This window comes from Bombina bombina, chromosome 7 (assembly GCF_027579735.1).
Source record: "Bombina bombina isolate aBomBom1 chromosome 7, aBomBom1.pri, whole genome shotgun sequence".
Classification (NCBI taxonomy): Eukaryota; Metazoa; Chordata; class Amphibia; order Anura; family Bombinatoridae; genus Bombina; species Bombina bombina.
The window spans coordinates 490,026,550-490,048,929 of NC_069505.1; the positions used below are offsets into that span (position 1 = coordinate 490,026,550).

General features: G+C 36.9%; 1 protein-coding gene across 2 annotated transcripts in view; it reads right to left on the bottom strand.

The window, feature by feature from the left end:
* MEIS3 (Meis homeobox 3) overlaps positions 1 to 22,380 on the bottom strand; it is a 51,720-nt gene that overhangs the window by 2,210 nt on the left and 27,130 nt on the right. Inside the window, exons 7-12 of one of the 2 annotated variants that reach the window (XM_053721626.1) lie at positions 11,838 to 11,949; positions 6,152 to 6,297; positions 3,467 to 3,543; positions 3,115 to 3,173; positions 1,214 to 1,303; positions 54 to 139 (exon numbers count right to left, since the gene is read on the bottom strand). In XM_053721626.1, the coding sequence (XP_053577601.1) occupies positions 81 to 139; positions 1,214 to 1,303; positions 3,115 to 3,173; positions 3,467 to 3,543; positions 6,152 to 6,297; positions 11,838 to 11,949 (543 nt within the window). In that variant the 3' untranslated portion in view covers positions 54 to 80. The remainder of the gene's footprint in view (positions 1 to 53; positions 140 to 1,213; positions 1,304 to 3,114; positions 3,174 to 3,466; positions 3,544 to 6,151; positions 6,298 to 11,837; positions 11,950 to 22,380) is intronic. The other variant, XM_053721625.1, reaches the window with a different exon arrangement.

Below are 22,380 nucleotides of genomic sequence, written 5' to 3' on the forward strand. Positions count from 1 at the left end.
TGGGAGTGCACCAAGGAATAGTGCTAGTGTGTGATAGATAAAATTTTACTTACATCCCTAGAACCAGAGAGGTGAAAGTGTTACATGTAATGCCACTGTCCTTCCAAGCCTACAGCCATCCCTAATCCTCCCATGGCTCCTAGGAGGAAATGAGGCATCTAAGACCACAGCATATGATCTGGCTGGCCCTCCACCCAGTTCGGCCCCACCAACTCCGCATGCTGAGACCCAGATGTTCCAACCCAGATCAGGCCTGCCCATTCCACAAGCTCAAACCCATCTATTACACTTAAAGTCTTTGTAAACCATCAAAAAAAATGTATCTCCCCCCACCCTTAGTTAATATTCACCTGTTCCCTTGGATTTGACTTAACTATCTTCCCAAGGTAAGATTCATCTATCACCCCATGAAAAGATGAATCTGCCAGAGATAACTCTATCTCTTCCACCCCCAGACCAGTTCCACATTTCTCCAAAGGTTTCTAAACAATCCATGAACAGAAAAATTCCATCACCAAAACTAGCTTACGTGATACCACAACTTAAGAGTAGTGTGTTCCCCTAGCATCAGACCTAGGTTCTATCCCAAAACTCTCAAACAACATCCTCATGTTCCTTTCTTTAGACTTTCCCTACATAAGTTTAAGCCACAAACCATAACCGACTTTCAGATATACTAAGACCCCCACCTTCCAAACCAAAATGTATTAGTCAAGACGTCCTAACTATTTCCACACCAGCCAAACTTATTCAAAGGGGAAAAAGCAATGTCTGTGCAAGACACAGCTAATTGACATCTTGGAAATCCCTTGAGACATGTCCCGCAATCTCCGGAATTAATGGGTTATAGACATCTTGGTGGAATTACCACTAGGTGTCACTGAAATGTCAAATTACAAGACAACACCAAGTTAAATATGAAAGAAACCTCATCTCAGTGGTGGGACAGGGATACCCAATAGCACAAAATAAATATTTATAAAATAATTGGTTACAAATGCGTCTCATTTTCTATATCTAGCCAGTCAAAACTTCATGTACATAGTTATTTGAATAGATATTTTAAATATAATAAATATATGTAAAGCCATAGAACTGAGAAAACTGCTAGTTGATAGTATTTTCCACCTTAACTAGGAAGCTGGTTGCCATTTTGGTCTTTTGTGGAAAGTAGCACACTAAGGACTAGGGTGCAAACTACGGTTTCTCTTACCTGGTGGACGTATGCCCATGTGTTGTTGCCCATCCATAACATAGCCTCCCATATTCTGACCATCCGGGCTGTACGGAGCCCCTCCTTGACCTGTTTAGAGAGAAATAATAGTAGCTGTTAAATAAGGTATCTTCTATTTTCTATATTTTTTTCTTTTTATATGTTTGCTTATCAGCCAATAAGCTTTAATCTCAAGGACTAGTATGAGGCACTAAACATGCACTTTTTGTTACTTTCAAAATCAAAGGAAACTGCATTAAAGGGACAGTCTATAGTAAAATATAGATATTCCCTTTATTACCCATTCCCCAGTTTTGCATAACCGACATGATTATATTAATATACTTTTTACCTCTGTGATTACCTTGTATCTAAGCCTCTGCAGACTGCCCTCTTATCTCAGTTATTTCGACAGATTTGCATTTTAGCAAATCAGTACTGACTCATAAATAACTCCACAGGAGTGATCACAATGTTATCTATATAACACACATGGACTAGTGCTTTCTGTCAAAAAAACTGTCAAAATGCACTGAGATAAGACGCAGTCTTCAAAATGAGCCAACCTAGGTTTAGCTTCAAACAAAGAATACCGAGATAGCAAAGCAAATTTGATGCTAAAAGTAAATTGGAAAGTTGTATAAAGTTGCATGCCCTATCTAAATCATGCTAGTTTCATTTTGTCTAGACTGTCCCTTTAACTTAAAAAGATAAAATGATTTATTTAAAGCAATGATTAACCTGAGAAATGTATGTAGATGCATTTCTCCTAATTATATTAGTTGTTTAAATATTGAAGACATAAATGTAAAGGTTTAGTTTCTATAAATGAATGGGTGTCGCCATGTTGGAACCTAGGTTTCCCCCTTTTCTATCTCTTTTGCTGAGGGCAATGAGAGGAAGATAAAAAACATGCAATAAAAGAGAGTGTGCAAACTAGCAAACATGATTTTGATTATTGCCTGTTTTATATCTGTCCCTAATTGGCTTCAACAGAAGAGATAGATAAGGGAAACAGCTTCAATCATGGCAGCCCCCCTGTTACTTGATAGAAACTCAGTGGGATTGAGAAAAATGAGTAAATATATATGAATAGATACATATATATTTATGTGTTTATATGTCTATACACATATTAACACATAAATATTTATGTATTGTATATAAGCATATACATAGATATTTACAGGAACAAACACTTCCCATAGACTGCAATGTAAAGGCACTTTTCAGTGTAGTTTTTTTTCCCCACCCCACTCCCGCCAACTTTAAACCATCATAACTGCTTTTTGCAGTTATTTTATTAAAAACTAAAGATGCTACTCTCTTTATTTTCTAGTAAAACAGATTACACTTGATTTGAGGACCATTTGGTGGACATCTATAAAATTAACCAGAGAGCTGATCTCTGGTTAATTTTATAAGCGCAAATTGCTACCGTGAGCTTTGCGGTAGCAATAACCAGCCACTTGCAATGGCTGGTTATTTATTGCTCACCCGCAAACAATTTGCCCCTGGCAGTTACTGTCTCCCTGCACTGCAGCAGTCAGCCTGTGTGGGTGGGACTGGTAGCCACTACTTCAGGTCCGTATGTAGAGGGTTTAAGTTCTCTCGTAAACAATTTATACTAATCTTGTGTGCCTAGTTATTGCTATTATGAAATGTTAGTATTTTGTACCATATTTGTTGAGTATATGGGGTAGATTTATCATAGTTTGAGCAGCATGATACGATGTAGCTTATCATGTCCGCTGTATCATTGCACCAGCAGTTGTTGTGAACTGCTAGTGCAATGCCGCCCCCTGCAGATTTGCGGCCAATTGGCAATTTTGTCACCTAAAATAAAAATTCTGGGATCACACCCTAATGACAGCTATGCTGCCAACCTTTGTACAAATTACCTGATCGATTTGACTGGTCTATCATAGGCTGTACAATCCTCCGCCTGGCATTAATAAACCTGTAGAGAGACAAATTTGTAAGTATTTAAAAAGGGCTCTGATGAGACAAAAAACAAAATATGCCTTCCCCTTACTGGCCACTTCATTAAGAAACATATTACCATTCATTAGGTCATACATTTTTTTAGAATTAGATACAAATAACCATTTTTTTTAAAGAGCTGTCCAATAAGGCCACTCAGTAGACACTTTTATTGCCAAATCAATGTATTGAAGAGTATTTAATGAACTTTGTTTCATATAGTTTGTGGGTACAGGCCCTTTATTGTGCTATACTTTTGGGTTTCCTTACCAGTTGTTGACCTGCAGTATCGTGAGCCCTGTGTCCTGTGCGAGTTGCTTTTTCTGTTCTTCTGAGGGGTATGGATGCTAAAAAAGAAAAAGAGCCTGGTTATTGTTGGGTATGTGTGTAATTCTGAGGCATGTAGACCACTATATATATATATATGTATAATGATTGGTATCACAAAGAACAAACCTCAGGTAGAAATGCTTTTCACAAGATCTTATCTACAAAGCATCTGTTAATCCTCATACATTTTACATTTGTATACTCCAACCTAATAAAGATTGGAAAAATGATTTCTTAAATACAAAGCTGCCCGTTAGATACCAAGGGACCTCCTGCCCATAAAACTTAGGACCATCTGGATTCTTCATTTTTGGAGGGGGCAGTCTTTCTGTTGTTATCCCTCCTAGATTGGGAACAGATGGGAAATGCACAAACACTGGTTATCTCTTTCAAGGACCCAGGAAATGTGCAACTGGCCCATGGAGCTGTCAGGAACGTCCATGATGGATGATGTTGGGGTCTAAGGTTGCAATCAAGCAGAGACCTTCCCCTGACAGCTCGGTGACAGATGAAGGGCCCAGGCACGGGCTTCTGCAGGAGCTAGGCCCAAAATCTAGGTCCATGGAAAAAAAAAAGGGGGGGGGGGGAACGCTAAAAATGCAGAGGCCTTCACAGTTGCTAAGGACAACCAGACCAGTCTTTTGTTGGTGGACAAATATTTGCAGCAGATCAAAACAGAAAATCCTGCTCCGAAGGAAAAAAAAAACCCCTGACCATGAGATAATTAGTGCTAAATTATGTCAAAAAAGCACAAAGGATTCAAACTGGCTTCTAACCAACAAGACACCAAACTATGCCAAGAGGGGACAACAAAACACATTAATCTAATAATTGTTTTCACCCTTAACTTGAGGCGCAGAAAAAAACATTAACAATACTATTACAGAACACAGTAAAATTGCAAAAACAGGTCATATATGTGTATTTGTATGTTTGTGGATGGATACTGGAATTCTATGTTCTTCACTATTAAATAGCAGCATTTGGAATACTTTTTTTAAACAATACACTTAGAAGCACTAAGCACTCTATGAAACAGAGCCTTACAATCCTTTTATCTCAGTCTGTTTTTCGTGCATTGTCTTTATTGCATCCCTGTATAGCACTGTGTAACTTGACCGCACATTACAAACAATGATATTATTATTAATAATAATAATAATAGAAAACATATGCACACTAGATTGCAAGCTTATATGGCAAGCATAAATTATTTTGGACATGTTTCAGCATTATAAAATATACAATAACATTAATGAGCAGCTGATTGATGGATGAGTTGTTTTATTATTTTCCAGACATACTGATACGACATTGTAAGCCCACTGTAAGATTTGTTTAAAAATCATAGTAGCAGCTTTGGTAATGCTAATCCGAGAGTTCTCATTTCATTGATAATTCAAGATCTATATTCCTAACAGAAGAACACTTCCCTGGCCTATTTTTTCGATGACCTGCCGACGTTGCTGCGAAAGTTCAGGACAATTACCTTCAACTGATTACCCGTTTACCAGCTTCTAATAGGTTTATAGCTTTGTCAATTAGTAACTAATTGGTCAGCGTTCATTAACTTTGCTTTGTTTAACTAGGCAGCGATGGTAAACCCCCCCTCCCCTTCACCCGCTCCTGCTAATTGTTTCTATACACTCGGCTTACTGAGATTTTGCCCGAGGCTCGGATCATGGGTAGCAACGGTGGAGAATGGAGCTTTCTGTCCTCCGCTTCGGTAATTTTTAATTGGTCTGCATTGACAATGCAAGAACCAGTGTGTTTTATTTCTAAATGATGGAGGGGTGAAAGTAAGTTTTTATTTTGTATTTAGGGTTACTGGGCTATCAGAAATATGTCTATATTGCAAAAGTATGAAGATTATATTGTTGAGCTAATATAGATTTGACCAAAATACATATTTAAGGAAATAGGAAATGTGTGTGTGTGCCTATATATATATATATATATATATATATATATATATATATATATATATATATATATATATATATATAGTAATACAAAGGGTGGATTAGCGCTTAAAAAGAGGAATACAACCAATATAGTCTGTATTCATAAGAAACATACAAATCCCAGTTTGTTGCTGGCAAATTTAAGTCACTGTGTGTGCATAGATATTTCCTTAGAATTCATTAATAAGTAATTTCTTCTTTAGAAAATGCATTCTTATAAATATATATATATTTATGTCTAAAATTACCATGCAGAAATATACTTTTTGACGTTGGCACATTCTGAGTTATAGGAGCCAGTCAACTAGTAGACATGACAGTGGCAGGGTACAGTATAATGTTCCCATCAATGTTACGGTATTGGTGAACACTGGTGTTTGGACTAATGTATAGGTAATGTCCACAACATAGTGACAATACTAAAGGATAAATAAATTGTAGTCTATGCTAATTATCTCATCATGGGGTGACAGTGGATTTATCAATCGGCCCCTTCCACTATACTCTGACAGCATCATACAGAAGATATATGGTCCCAGCAACTGGGGACTCGATTTCTGCTGTTTTCAGACAACACTTATATATAATTAAAGAAGCATTTACCCACTGAGTTTTCCTTTTAGAAGAAAAGATACCAAAATGACACTCGCAAAGCCCTTACCGATAGGTGCTGGAAGAGCCACGCCCTCATTATATTTGTGGCGACTTTGGGGAAGATGCCTCGTTTCTTGTTCCTTTTCTTGTCCCGGTCTAAGTCATCGTCATCACCTGTGCTAGGGGAAGCCACACTAGTGTCTAAACAGTCACCTGCAAAAAAGGTGCACACAATTAGACAAAGGAAACTACTCAGACTAGTAGATATATAGACAGATAAAAAGGCTAAAGAATGGCATACAGAATTATAGGAACAGGGTACTGTAAAATTGTTTTCCCCTTAATGTGTTTCAAATGATTTAATATACCAGCTGCAGAGTATAAAATCTATAGGAACATACCCATTTATGTTTATTTTTGTATATGAAATACCAATGTTTGCTCTTTTAAACCACAACCCGTTTCAATAGGCAGAGCTTTCAGGGAGAACAGATCTCATTATTTTAACACTTCATATAAACACAAATGCTTCTTTATCTTACATCTGTCTGAGATAACAATTGAAAGTAAAAACAGTAATATCTCTCTATTCCACCCCCAGTGGGAGCATCATTTATTCTAAACCTTTGCTGTTTACATGTTTTCTGTAGCCAGTACTTAAAAGAACCATTACATACAGCAGAACTGCATATTCCATAAATGCATAATAAAAAGACAACGTGATAAAACTTTCAAATGATATATATATTTTTTTCTAAGAAATGTAAAGATTGCTTACACTTCCTTGCTCACTGTATCATGTGACATGTGAACTCTCGCACATGCTCAGTAGGAGATGGTGCCTCAGACAGTTTATATATAAATGGACTCAGCACAAATTAATAATGGAAGTAAATGGGAAGGTTTTTTTTTATTGCATGCTCTGTCTGAATCATAAAAGTTTAATTTTGACTTTAGTGTCCCTTTAAAGGGACATTAAACCCAATTTTTTTTCTTTCATGATTCAGATAGAGAATACAATTTTAAACAACTTTCTAATTTACTTCGATTATCTAATTTGCTTCATTCTCTTGATATTCTTTCCTGAAAAGCATATCTAGATAGGCTCAGAAGCTTCTGATTGGTGGCTGCACATAGATGCCTCATGTGATTGGCTCACCCATGTGCATTGCTATTTCTTTAACTAAGTATATCTAAATAATGAAGCAAATTAGATAATAGAAGTAAGTTGGAATGTTGTTTAAAATTGTATTCTCTGTCTGAATAATGAAAGAAAAAGTTTGGGTTTAATGTCCCTTTAAGTACTGAACTTTATAGTATAGCACACATAGCTATTTCATATTATTTGTATTATGTGTAGACTATCTAATACACTCTGGGCTAAATTACAAGTGGCGCACTAACGTTAGCACATGCTATAATGAAATATGGCATCAGCACTAACTTGTGTTCAAAGTTACAGTAAACGTGGCTGCATGAGCACAAACTAAATTTGCGCCTGTCGGGTTAATGTGACTGAAGTCCTTGCGTAAAGGGTTAGGGGTAAATAAAAAGTTGCACCAAACACAACATCTATTATCTATTAAAAATTATTCATAGAAATATTAAAATATTTTTTTATAAGGGTTTAAATGAATGAAAAGGGCTATATTGTATATATACATGTATATAAAGGTGTAAATATTTGTATATACATGTTTATATGTCTATATATGTATATGAATACATATATACATATATATATATATATATATATATATATATATATATATATATATATATATAGAGAGAGAGAGAGAGAGAGAGAGAGAGAGACTTCGAAGTAACAGCAAACAGGATTTCTTCAAGTGAGTCAAATTTATAATAAATTTGACTTACTTGAAGAAATCCTGTTTGTTTGCTGTTACGGCAAAGTCTTTATATTTACACAGAACATTCAGGTGGTTGGCCTTTGGGGGCGGATTCACATCAAGTGTAGCTATATATATATATATATATATATATATATATATATATATATATATATACATACACATATATACATAGGTATATATACTTCAGAGCCCTTTCCACTCAAATACCTGAAACATGGAAAATAATTTGTAATATATTTTTATATTTTATATTGTGTTTTACAGTGTATTTACTGGAACTATTTTACATTCTAATGTTCTTAACAAAGGGGAAAATGTTCTATGTATTTTTAAATAGATATTCCTATATATATATATATATATATATATATATCTATATAACACTATATATATATATTATATATTAATATAGATACATTTATATAAAGGTAAAGATATATATATATTTTACAAAAAATACATCAAATATATAAAGAAATATATATTTAAAAATAAATAGAACATTTACTTTTATGTGAAGAACATTGGAATGTAAAATATTCAAAATAACCTTCAGGTTTGTGCAGTTGGTATAATGAGTGTTGGGTTAGCGCACAAACGATAAGTATTAGGTTTTTTCCAGTTTGGGCTCCCAATTAAAGTTTTACTGGGAGAAGAAGCTAAAGCAGTCGATATTTGAAATTGTGAAGTTACCACGCAAACAACTTACTTTCAACTTGTAATACACGCCATAACCTGTGTGTGTTAAAAGTTTACTTCTAGCGGTGTTTGCACACAAGCAAAATCGCTAAATAGCCCACCACTTATAATATGGCACTCTAGCAGGTAAAATGGATCATTGGTAACACATTAAAGAAGAGAAAATGTATAGTGCATTGTCCCTTTAAATGTACAGTCTACACCAGAATTGTTATTGTTTTAAAAGATAGATAATCCCTTTATTACCCATTCCCCAGTTTTGCATAACCAACACGGTTATATTAATATACTTTTATACTTTTAACCTCTGTGATTATCTTGTATCTAAGCCTCTGCAAACTGCCCCTTTATTTCAGTTCTTTTGACAGACTTGCAATCTAGCCAATCAGTGCCTGCTCCCAGATAACTTCACATGCACAAGCACAGTGTTATCTATATGAAATACGTGAACTAACACCCTCTAGTGGTGAAAAACTGTTAAAATGCATTCTGAAAAGAGGTGGCCTTCAAGGTCTAAGAAATTAGCATACGAACCTCCTAGGTTAAGCTTTCAACTAAGAATACCAAGAGAACAAAGCAAAATTGGTGATAAAAGTAAATTGGAAAATTGTTTAAAATTGCATGCGCTATCTGAATCATGAAAGTTTATTTTGGGCTAGACTGTCCCTTTAATACTAGCTGAGCAGTGCCATCAATTTTTTTGTGCTCACATGTGCACTTGTATATATTATTCAGTAACTTTCATGTAATAAAATAGATATATGACAGATAGATAGATAGATAGATAGATGTATTAGATAGATAGATAGATAGATAGATAGATAGATAGATAGATAGATAGATAGATAGATAGATAGATAGATAGATAGATAGATAGATAGATAGATAGATAGATAGATAGATAGATAGATAGATAGATAGATAGATAGACAGACAGACAGACATATATATAGCTACACAGGCAGATAGACATACATACAGACATACATATAGATAGCTACACAGGCAGATAGACAGACAGATAGATAGATAGATAGATAGATAGATAGATAGATAGACATATATATAGCTACACAGGCAGATAGACAGACATACATATAGATAGCTACACAGGCAGATAGACACAGACAGACAGACAGACAGACAGACAGATAGATAGATAGATAGATAGATAGATAGATAGATAGATAGATAGATGGATATCCATGGCAAATAACTTCATTTATATCTTATTCTTAACAAAACAAAGTAAACCTATTTTTTTCCCATTTCTGTTTTAAATCTGTGCATGTTACTGCTGTCATCACATTTGGACTTGTAAGATCCTCTCTAAATTGCCCCATGCACACACTTTGGTCTCCTATCTTCTAAACATAAATTATAGGGTTTGTTCAGGGGGAGGGGGCAAAAAACCTTATAACAGCTGCCGAGCTTCAGTAACCTGCGGCAAAAGAGAGGCTTAAAAGCTTGCCTGGAGGGGAAGTGAATTATGCATCACAGATCCCAGCCTGCTCTGCCCCGTGCTACATGACCGTGCTGTGCCCCCACCTTGTGCCGTGCCCCTCTCTCTGTGTCACTTCTATACCCCCTCCCCAGGTTCTATATACAAAATCTTCCCATACTGATAAATTATCATAGGGAAATATGGAACAAAGATAGAAGGGGGAGGAAGAATGTAGAAAAAGACAGGGTAAGAATGTATAGTGGGGGGAAAAAAAGACTTTCCATCTTCCGGCTTCAAATTTGAACTTCCCCTGATCTCCACGTCACTGGATCAGTCTCAGCATCAGTCATTACAGCATAACCTGAGTATCAGACTATGTAGACTGGTAACCAGACCACTAATCCAGTTGATACTGGGAATCTAAACAGAGTATAGTGAGTCTGATAAAAAGGTCAGTGTAAATCTGCCCATGTCCACTAAGCAGAGCTCCAATTCACTCTGATTAATTTTCCTGTAATTTAACTGGCTCTAAAAATAAAATGTAATATATATCTATCTATCTAGACATGCATACATACACACTGTTGGTCTGGGGTTACAGAGAGCGAGAGATGTTTAAACGCCAGCGCACGGCTGCCCAAGTTGTTTATTCTGCACTAATCCAGTTTACATACTGCAAGGAGCCTGGGAGAGAGAACAGATCTGGGGGCTTGAGAGGGGGGCCCCCTAAGGATTGTTCTGTGATTAACCAACACTCCCTGCAGTTTTATAGAGGCCCTCGCTGTGAGTCAATGAAGCAGGCAGCCAGAGAAGCAGCAGGCAAAGGAGGGAGAAGTGGAAAAGGTGGGGGGGGGGGCACAAGGGGGGACAGAGGGGAGGGGGGCAAAGAGATTTATGAATGAGAGAGGTAGCTGCAGATGGAGAAATGAGAAGAAAAAAAACTTCCTTCTTCAGCAGCTGAGTTAAAGCAAAGAACTGACTCCACACTTATCTGATGACCTTGAAGTATAGGCAGAAAGAGGAGGGAGAGGTCAGGAAAAGGGGGGGACGCTTGAGGAAGAGAACTGTGTTAACACTAACACAACCAGAGAAGCCTAAAAAAACCTCTAAGAGCCTCCAAAATGCAGATTTTTGATGTTGGATCAAGCTATGCATCATAAGATGTGACATTTTCTAGCAAAGAAAATAGGCTAATTTCATCCAGGGTCATCCAAAACAAATTTCCTAAATGAGTTCCCATAAAGACAAAATCTCAGACAATTATTTCTCATTGTCTTCCTATACGAAGGAATACAAAGGGTCAACTCATATGTGTAGCGTTGTCTTGTCCCTAACTTGAAGACCTCCTGTCCCTATCTGACAGATGGTGAGTGTTGGAATCTGCACCTCATACGTAATTAACATATCAGTGAACCCAATCTCTCTGTGCAAACACGGAAATTCCCTCCCAGATCCTAAACGCATCTGCTGGCCCATTTGTTAATGGTCAGTAATGGAGTCATGGATCTCCTGTTAAGCTGGACTCTTGCCAAATCATTTACAGCACTAAAATGATCAGAATACTAAAAAAAAATAACCTTACAAGAAGCTCATCAAAGTGACACTTTAATGGGGTCAGGCAGAAATTGCTGAGAAATTTAGGAGAGGTGGTAATGATTATCTGGTAGATAAATTCACACAGATACATATTATTATTACTACTAGTCTTATGAACAAACATATAACAAAAACAGTACCTTGTTCACTGGAATTATCTCCACTCTGGGAAGCGAGACCGCCACTGGAAGGTCCAGGTGTTCCTGAGTGGGTGGAGCCTGTTTCATCATGGTCTCGAATCCAGGAGTTATTCTAGGGGGACGGAAAAAACATACGATAACATTATATCCTGTTTGCAGCAACTAAAATATCACAAAAATCTGCACATTTTACAGACTCAAGGACACTTTACTGACTGTTACAAAAGAGTAACAGTATTTGGAAATTATTATTTCAGATGATTTAAAATTCAGTTAACAATGTACTATTGCAGTAAGTAAGACCAGTACAGGTAGGAAACACTTTATCCAAACTGCTTTCTGTATCTGTAAAATGGGACAGTTTGGAGAGGGGATGGAACCTAGGAACCGATTTATTAAATGTCGGACGGACATGATCCGCTGTAGCGGACATGTCTGCCCAACATTGCTAAATGCCGACAACAAACATTGCACAAGCATTTCTAGTGAAATGCTTGTGCAATGCCGCCCCATGGACATTTGTGGCCAATCGGCCACTAACAGGGATTGTCAATCTTCCCGATCGTATCCGATCAAAATGACTGCTGTCCACTACCTCTGTCTGTACTTTTCTTTCCGGATACATCTGCATTTGCAGCTTTATAAATCGGCTCCCAAGTGTAAACAACAATATCTTATGTCACTCAGGCAATATATACATGTCATTATACAGCTTGTACATGCAACCAAAAGGTAGTTTTATATCATGTTTAATACTTTTGGATACCTAGTACCATCAGAAAGATAGTACAGTACTGTAATCCAAAAGGTTTGCCTTTTAGAATACAAAAATGAAACCAAAGCACAAGCAAAGAAGACTGTGATTTATAGGCGAGTAAAGGGTCATTTTTGAGAATTTTATTTTTTACAAAATATTTTATTAAAATGTTTGGATTTCAGAATGAGTTTGTATTTTGGAATTCCAGATTTGGGGATTTGTACAATGCTTGGTTGTATAGGTAGAGGTATTTGCAGCAGGATTACAGATCACTAGTTAGGTTTCATATTGAGTACGGTGTACAGTTCTGGAGGTATAAATGAACTGAAATCTGTGTAAAGGAGGGCTACTAACATTAAACATGGTTTAAAAAAATAAAACTTACTAGGACAGGCTTAATGGCCTAAATATGTATAGCTTAGAGGAGAGAAGTGAAAGAGGTGATATTCCAAGTATAATAAAGGGCTTAGTAAAGCTGAGGCTGTGAGTATTTCACATAAAAAGGACGATTCAAGAACAAGGGGTCATGATATCAAGCTGAAGCGTAGTAGGTTCAGGAGTAATTTGCAGAAGCGCTTCTTTACAGAAAGGGTGATTGATTAATGGAATAAACTTCCATTAGAGGTGGTAATGACAAAGACTGTGGAGGACTTTAAGAATGCCTGGGATAAGCATAAGGCTATGCTACATACGGATTAATGGCTGGGATAAGCATAAGGCTATCCTACATACTGATTAATGCCTGGGATAAGCATAAGGCTATGCTACATACTGAGTAATGGCTGGGATAAGCATAAGGCTATGCTACATACTGATTAATGGCTGGGACAAGCATAAGGCTATCCTACGTACTTATTAATGCCTGGGATAAGCATAAGGCTATACTACGTACTTATTAATGCCTGGGATAAGCATAAGGCTATGCTACATACTGATTAATGGCTGGGATAAGCATAAGGCTATCCTACATACTGATTAATGCCTGGGATAAGCATAAGGCTATCCTACATACTGATTAATGTCTGGGATAAGCATAAGGCTATGCTACATACTGATTAATGGCTGGGATAAGCATAAGGCTATCTTACATACTGATTAATGCCTGGGATAAGCATAAGGCTATGCTACATACTGAGTAATGGCTGGGATAAGCATAAGGCTATGCTACATACTGATTAATGGCTGGGACAAGCATAAGGCTATCCTACGTACTTATTAATGCCTGGGATAAGCATAAGGCTATGCTACATACTGATTAATGGCTGGGATAAGCATAAGGCTATCCTACATACTGATTAATGCCTGAGATAAGCATAAGGCTATCCTACATACTGATTAATGTCTGGGATAAGCATAAGGCTATGCTACATACTGATTAATGGCTGGGATAAGCATAAAGCTATCCTACATACTGATTAATGCCTGGGATAAGCATAAGGCTATCCTACATACTGATTAATGCCTGGGATAAGCAAAAGGCTATCCTACATACTGATTAATGTCTGGGACAAGCATAAGGCTATCCTACGTACTGATTAATGTCTGGGATAAGCATAAAGCTATCCTACATACTGATTAATGCCTGGGATAAGCATAAGGCTATCCTACATACTGATTAATGTCTGGGATAAGCATAAAGCTATCCTACATACTGATTAATGCCTGGGATAAGCATAAGGCTATCCTACATACTGATTAATGCCTGTGGTAAGCATAAGGCTATCCTATGTACTGATTAATGCCTGGGACTAGCATAAGGCTATCCTACATATTGATTAGTGCCTGGGATAAGCATAAGGATATTCTATGCACTAGATAAGTTTACACTTTTAGGAAATTTTGGGCACACTTATTGAGCCTATGGTTATCTGCCGTCAAAATCTATGGTTCTATGTAAGGTTTATAAATATAGCTGCCTTCACGACTCTGCAAATATAATGTACAAATGCTTCAGCAAGATAAACTTTATGTATGCTAGCTTCCATAAAAACACCATAAATGGGGCATGTCGCATGATTAATTGCTGAACAATTTCGATATATGTCTTCAGTGAGACTACAGATTATTTTAAGGTTGGACACGTTTTCTCCATCAACCACTGAAATGTATCAGAACATTCAATTTGACGGTATTAAGTCATTGGACAACCTTCAATAAGCTGGAATAAGGATGGCTGTATATTTGGAGGAATCTTTTTTTAAGGAGAAGATATATTTTCAAGTAATTGTTTAAAGGGACACTGAACCCAATTTTTTTCTTTCATGATTCGGATAGAGCATGCAATTTTAAGCAACTTTCTAATTTACATCTGTTATCAATTTTTCTTCGTTCTCTTGATATCATTATTTGAAAAAGAAGGCATCTAAGCTAAGGAGCCAGCAAATTTGTGGTTCAGAACCATGGACAGCATTTGTTTATTGGTGCTGTCCAATCAGCAAGGACAACCCAGGTTGTTCACCAAAAATGGGCCGGCATCTAAACTTAAATTCTTGCTTTTCAAATAAACATACCAAGAGAATGAAGAAAATTTGATAATAGGAGTACATTAGAAAGTTGCTTAAAATTGCATGCTCTATCTGAATCACAAAAGAAAAAATGTGGGTACAGTGTCCCTTTAATATATTTCCAAAAAGAACTTCTTTCATTTTTTTATGTTTCCAGACCTTGGGGAACACAACAAATATCAGAAAAGCGCTAATAGAAGAAACAAAAATGTCCGCTTGAGATTTAAAGCTACAGCTCAAACAGAAAAAGCCTCAGCCTACGGAGCTTGAAGAAAGAATATTATTTTCTAAAGGTCTCTTGTTACTCTGTGTGTTTTGCTCTTTGAAAATCCAACACCAGGGAGATAAGGGAAAGCATGAAAGAAAACCGGCTGCTTTGGATGCAAGGGGTCATTTTCATTTGTACATACACCCCCTCTGGGATTTAGAGTGACCCAAATTGACCTTTTAATCCTAAAATCAAAGGGATTTAGTGCCCTGAAGGCAGTGGCCAGGCTCCTTCTCTCTGGCCTGATGTGGTTTCAGGTGATCAGAGGAAAGTTTGGGTTCCAGCAGAGGAGGTTAGAGTAGGAGAATTGGAGTGCAGGAGAGCCCCAGGATAAACAGCGGGGGCAGGGGGTTAAGGAGGGAACGTGCAGCAGCTCTGACCTCTGCGAATAGGCAGCAGGACCCAGAGAAATATGCATGAGAATTCAGGCAAAGGAATAAGCAATGCAAAATAGGTACAATCACAAAGCTTACGCTGTAATTAACCCCTTGAAGAAATCAAAAGGAAAGGTAAATATGTATAATGCAGTGAAAACAGGGACTTGTATAAGAAATTCTTCCCAGCTAGGACCAAAGTGTACTAATGTCAGTGACATGTTTATGGGCTCAGTCTATGCTAGGTCTAAAGTGTACTAATGTCAGTGACATGTTTATGGGCTCAAGTCTATTCTAGGTCTAAAGTGTACTAATGACAGTGACATGTTTATAGACTCATTAGTGTTCCTTGCCAGTTATGCCCCCCCCCCCCTGTTCCAAATCAGTTTGAATCTGAAAAACATTGTATACCAACTTGTGTGTTTTTATAGGGATACTAAGGGCTAGATTTATCAAAGGCTAGGCGAACTCTGTATGTGCTTTGCCTATAACTGCGCCCCAGCTCGCCTCCGGAGAAGCACACATGTGCGCCCGAATTTATAAAAAAAATAGACGTAACTTGGCGCAGTCGAGCTGGGGCGTAATAATGATACATTTTGCCTGTCGGCAAAAGCATTTACTCCCTATTTACTCCCTATTTATCACAGTACATCCCTATAAATATTTACGCTGCCATGTTTTGATTATTAAAAAAGTGTTTTTTAGGTAGCTATTTAGCTTATATTTATATTATTTATAATGTTTCTGTGCTGTTTTTGCCATATGTTGATAATTTAAGATCACAAAAATAAATATATCAATATATTGATGTCACTGAGCCTTTGAAAAATTAGTTAAAGGGACAGTTCACCCAAAAAACTTCTCCCCTTTAAATTATTCCCAATGATCCTTTTAACCTGCTAGAGTGTATTAAATTGGTTACAAGTAGCTCCTTTACTCCTTTTCAGCATTTGAAATAGCTGATTTAGCCTGTGGTATCGCCACTTATACTGAACAAATTAATACTGGAGTATAGGCTATTGAATGGCCTAAGTATACACAGCCAGCAGAAGAGATTACACTCTCAGTGGGATGCAGGATAGTTAAGTAATAAAATGATAATTTCCCATTGTTCTCTCTATGTATTGAGCTTTGGTGTTCCAGTCAAATAAAAGATAAGGAAGCAAGTCTGTTTATATAATGAGAGCTGATATCACCTTTAAGTTCAACCCATTGTAATAGGCTGTGGTTTCAAAGCACAAAATCAGCTACTTCATATACACAAATAAGCATGAAAATGGAATTTCTCAAATATTTTATACTCTGCAGTTGGTTTAACAAGTCATTTAAAATACATTAATGGAAAAACAATTTTACAGTGTACTGTCTCTTTAAAAGAAGAAAGTACTGCATCACAAGATGTAAAAGCATGTATTATAATGGTGTTCGCCTCCGTCTGTATGGCGAAATATACAACACGCAATTGAAGCCGAAATTTCAGTTTCCTATCAGTGCAAAGCAATGATGAATTCCAAACAAGTCGTATTTCTATGTCTGCATCTAAAATTACGTCTGTAAGCAATGTGTATTAGCACTGTCGGGAGCGCACCTGTGCGCCTAGGCGAAGGCGAACAGATTTCTTTCAGATTTGCGCAATTAAAGGCGCACAGTAGTTTACTGAAAATGGAGATCAGTGCGTATGCGTTATTTTGAGCGTGATTATAGGAGAATGACTTTGATAAATCTAGCCCTATACCCTTTCTTTCATGATTCAGATAGAGCAGGCAATTTTAAGCAGCTTTCTGATTTACTCCTATTATCTTTTTTTCTTAGTGCTCTTGGTATCTTTATTTGAAAAAGCAGGAATCTAAGCTTAGGAGCCGGCCCATTTTTGGTTCAGCACCTGGGTTGCACTTGCTGATTGGGGGCTAAATGTACCCACCAATCAGCAAGAGCTATCCAGGAGTCTGAACCAAAAATGGTCCGGTTCCTAGCTTTACATTCCTGATAATAGGAGTAAATTACTAAGTTGATAAAAATTGGGTTTAGTGTCCCTTTGAATCCTATTCTAAACCATTCCAGGATAGAAGAAGAGATATTTGATTAGAAAAAACTGTTTGAATTACAATAGCAAACTCTATTTTTAAGAGCATTTTATCATTGCACTGTTTGTTGTTGCATGTAACTATGTGTTTAACCCCTGCAAAGGGATTAAACACATAGTTAAAATCAGCTCCAGAGCATCAATGCACTACTAGGAGCTGGCTGGTAATTGGTGGCTATACACATATGCCCACAATATGTGTTCAAGATATGCTGCTCCTGAGCCTACCAAGCTTAGTTTTTCAACAAAGAATAGCAAAAAAAACAAGTTAAATTTGATTAATAGAAATGTAATATCTGAGCACTGACAGCTTAAAGGGACAGTCTCCACCAGAATTTTTTATTTAAAAAGGTAGATAATCCCTTTATTACCCATTCCCCAGTTTTGCATAACCAACACAGTTATATTAATACACTTTTTACCTCTGTGATTACCTTGTATCTAAACCTCTGCAGACTGCCCCCTTATCTCAGATCTTTTGACAGACATGCATTTTAGCCAATCAGTGCTTACTCATAAATAACTCCACAGGAGTGAGAACAATGTTATCTATATCTATATGACACACATGAACTAGAGCTGTCTAGCTGTGAAAAACTGTAAAAGTGTACTGAGATAAGAGGCGGCCTTCAAGGGCTTAGAAATTCGCATATGAGCCTACCTAGGTTTAGCTTTCAACAAAGAATACCAAGAGAAAAAAGCAAATTTGATAATAAAAGTAAATTGAAAAGTTAATTAAAATTGCATTCCCTATTTTGACTTTTATCACCCTTTGAAAATACAGAATACAAATGAAAAACTATAAGGAACGTTTTCACCTAAGCTAAAAATTTGTCATCAAAAGCGAAAGTGAACCATGGCAGCTAATTAATTCAATATTGATGATGACCGCATATATTTGAATACAGTTTTTTTTAACCATTAATATCAACTTGAGATGTGTGCAGTGAATTATTGTTATTGACTGCTGAAAAAAAACCAACTGCTGCAAACAAGATGTTAATTTGTTTTAAAATGGTTTGTTTAAAAAGAATACGCACATATCCTACACTAGTAAGAGCCAGTCGCTGATTGGTGCCTGCACACATTTGTCTCTTGTGATTGGCTAACTAGATGTGTTCAGATGTGTTCCTTCAGCAAAGGATAACAAGAGAACAAAGTAAATTTGATAATAGTGTTGATTAAAATTGTATGTTCTATCCGAATCATGAAAGAAAATGTTGGGGGTTTCCTGTCCCTTTAAGATTCGAACTGAGTGTGCGCAAGGACAGATCCAAGCTGTTGAACTTGTAAAAACAAAATCCTTTGAAAAGCTTTTTACTTTGAAAAGTGTTTATGATTGATTAGAATAGCAATGTCAAATTGTCTTCTGTGCATGGTATTGGGAGAGTATTCGTGGCACAAATGCATTTGAAAAAACGTCAGATAAATGGGATATAGTGGGATTTTTGAACAATTATTAATATGTTTGAATTTGAAGAAGCCATATGATACATTTCTGATTGATTGGAATGGAGCTGACACCTCCCTGCTGGCGGCCCATTGGCCACAAGTCGGCAGGGGGCGGCGTTGCACCAGCAGCTATTGTGAGCTGCTGGTGCAATGCCGAATACGGAGAGCGTATTGCTCTCTGCATTCAGCGATGTCTGTCGGACCTGATCCGCACTGTCGGATCAGGTCCGACAGACATTTGATAATTCGGCCTCATGGGGAGATTTTATAAGCAGCGGATGTTGCTATCTCCACCCGTAACCAACACAGTTATAATAATATACTTTTAACCTCTGTGATTATCTTGTATCTAAGCCTCTGCAAACTGCCCCTTTTTTCAGTTCTTTTGACAGACTTGCAGTCTAGCCAATCAGTGCCTGCTCCCAGATAACTTCTTGTGCACGAGCACAGTGTTATCTATATGAAATACGTGAACTAACACCCTCTAGTGGTTAAAAACTGTTAAAATGCAATCTGAAAGAGGTGGGCTTCAAGGTCTAAGAAATTAGCATATGAACCTCCTAGGTTAAGCTTTCAACTAAGAATACCAAGAGAACAAAGCAAAATTGGTGATAAAAGTAAATTGGAAAATTGTTTAAAATGACATGCTCTATCTGAATCATGAAAGTTTATTTTGGCCTAGACTGTCCCTTTAATAAATTGACCCCTAAGTGCTATTGTATTGTCTATTTATCATGCATTTGTAAATTAAGCAAACTTACTGTATTCACTGGTGCTTTAAGTAAACACTGTTTAAATTTAAAGTGAAACAAACAGAATGTGCAGTTAATACCTAGGTATTAGTTGTTCACTGGCAGACTCCATGAGTGTCATATCCCTTTAACCCATTTTGTGGTGGAGGGTTAAACAAGTAATTTGCATTAGCAATGTACTTTTGTTTTTACATCAGAATGTCCATTAACAGTCTAATCCCTGCTAGCACCATAGTGAAATAAAGACAGTGACATATTTAAGAGCTTATTCACTGCTAAGACCAATGAGTACTAATCACAGTAGCTTGTTCAAGTGCTCAGTGCCTGCAAGAACAAACTTGTACTAATGACAGCGTTCTGATTTAGGGCTCAGGAGCAAAGTGTGACAACTTAAAGGACCAGTAGATTTGCATGATATAAAGACAATACAATAGCACTTAGTATGAACTTCAAATGAGTAGTAGAATTTTTTCTGACAAATGTCACAGTTCTGTCCCCTTCTCCTGTATCATGTGACAGCCATCAGCCAATCACAAATACATATAAGTATATTCTGTTAATTCTTGCACATGCTCAGTAGGAGCTGGTGACTCAAAAAGTGTAAATATAAAAAGACTGTGCACATTTTGTTAATAGAAGTAAATTGGAAAGTTGTTTAAAATTCCCTGCTCTATCTGAATCATGAAAGTTTAATTTTGACTTGAGTGTCCCTTTAACGGGTTTCATTTCTTTCTGCACAGCATCATTTTTTTTTTGTAAAAATGTGAAACTATTGTAGAGAATTTGCATAAAATATCATGATAGGGAAAAGCCAAGTGTCAGCTTGCAAGGGGTTAATAATTCAGGGGCAACCAGTAACCAGGACAGCTAACACACAATAGGTTGCTGCTTGGAATTCGGAATTAGCGCAGCCAGCATCAGCTTCTCCCTCTCTCTCGCTCTGTCTAGCCTGGAGGAATATTAAAAATGCATAAGTCCAGCTTTAGGCAAATGCGCTCTATGCATTAGGTTGTTGGGGGGGGGGGGGGGGGTAAGGGAAAGCTTGAGGTGGGAGGGGGGAAGCAGGGCAGACCCTTGTTATCTGAAGAGATGCTTTCAGCTTGTTGTTTTTATATACACAGTTCCTCGCTGTTTACAATAAAACAGCAGAATTTAGAAGGCATGCCATTGGTTGTTACCGAAACCTCCTAAAAAGTTTCCTGGCCAGTAAAGACACTGTAGAACTCTTGTCTTACTAAGGCCTTGATGTGGAGTAATTAATAGGTGCAAGTTGGATAAAGAAACCTTAATTATTGTTGGGCTAAAATCCAAGATTTAGTACCAATAAGCACTAGCTTCTTTTATTTTTAGGTTTTCATGCGCCCCGTAGAGTGGATCGTTTGCACCAGCGTGACACTGCTTTTACAATATCTTAGCACTTACCGAGTTTTAAAGGGACACTCAAGTCAAAACGAAACTTTCATGAGTCAGAAAGAGCAGTAATTTTAAACAACTTTCCAATTTACTACCATTAACAAAATGTGCGCAGTCTTTTTGAGTCACCAGCTCCTACTGAGCATGTGCAAGAATTCACAGAATATAAGTATATGCATTTGTGATTGGCTGATGACTGTCACCTGATGCTGGGGGAGTGGAAATAGACTTAACTTTGAAATTTGTCAGAAAAAAATCTACTACTCATATGAAATTCAGACTAAGTGCTATTGCATTGTCTTGTTATTATGCATCTATTGTTTATGCAAATTTACTGTATTTACTTGTCCTTTAAAGGGCAATTATACACTCATTTTTTGTTTGCATAAATGTTTTGTAGATGATCTATTTATAAAGCCCATAAAGTTGTTGTTTTTTTTTTTAAATGTATAATTTTGCTTATTTTTAAATAACATTGCTCTGATTCTCTGATTTTCAGACTCCTAACCATGCCCCAAAGTTTTATTTGAATACCGTCAGCTACCTTCTCCAGCTTGCTCCAGTTTGTGTAAAGGGTCTTTTCATATGCAAAAGAAGGGGGAGTGTCTTATTTGCCACTTGCAGTGGGCTTTCCAACTGCCTTTTCAACAGAGCTAAACTGAAAGCTTCTAAGTACGTTTTTAAACCATTTTATACTGGATTTTTATATCAGTATCTGCACCTTATTCTTTATAGTAGTGTCTATTACATGCAGTTATATGAAAATGAGTGTATACTGTCCCTTTAAGGTGGCAAATTATTCTAGGGACTGAGATCATTATTATATAGTTGCAAGGGAAGGATCCTCATATTATAAAATTACTTTATGATGAACATAAATAACATTGCAATGGAATAATGCTAATGTTTTATCAACCCCCCTCTTGCTGTATGCTGTTAT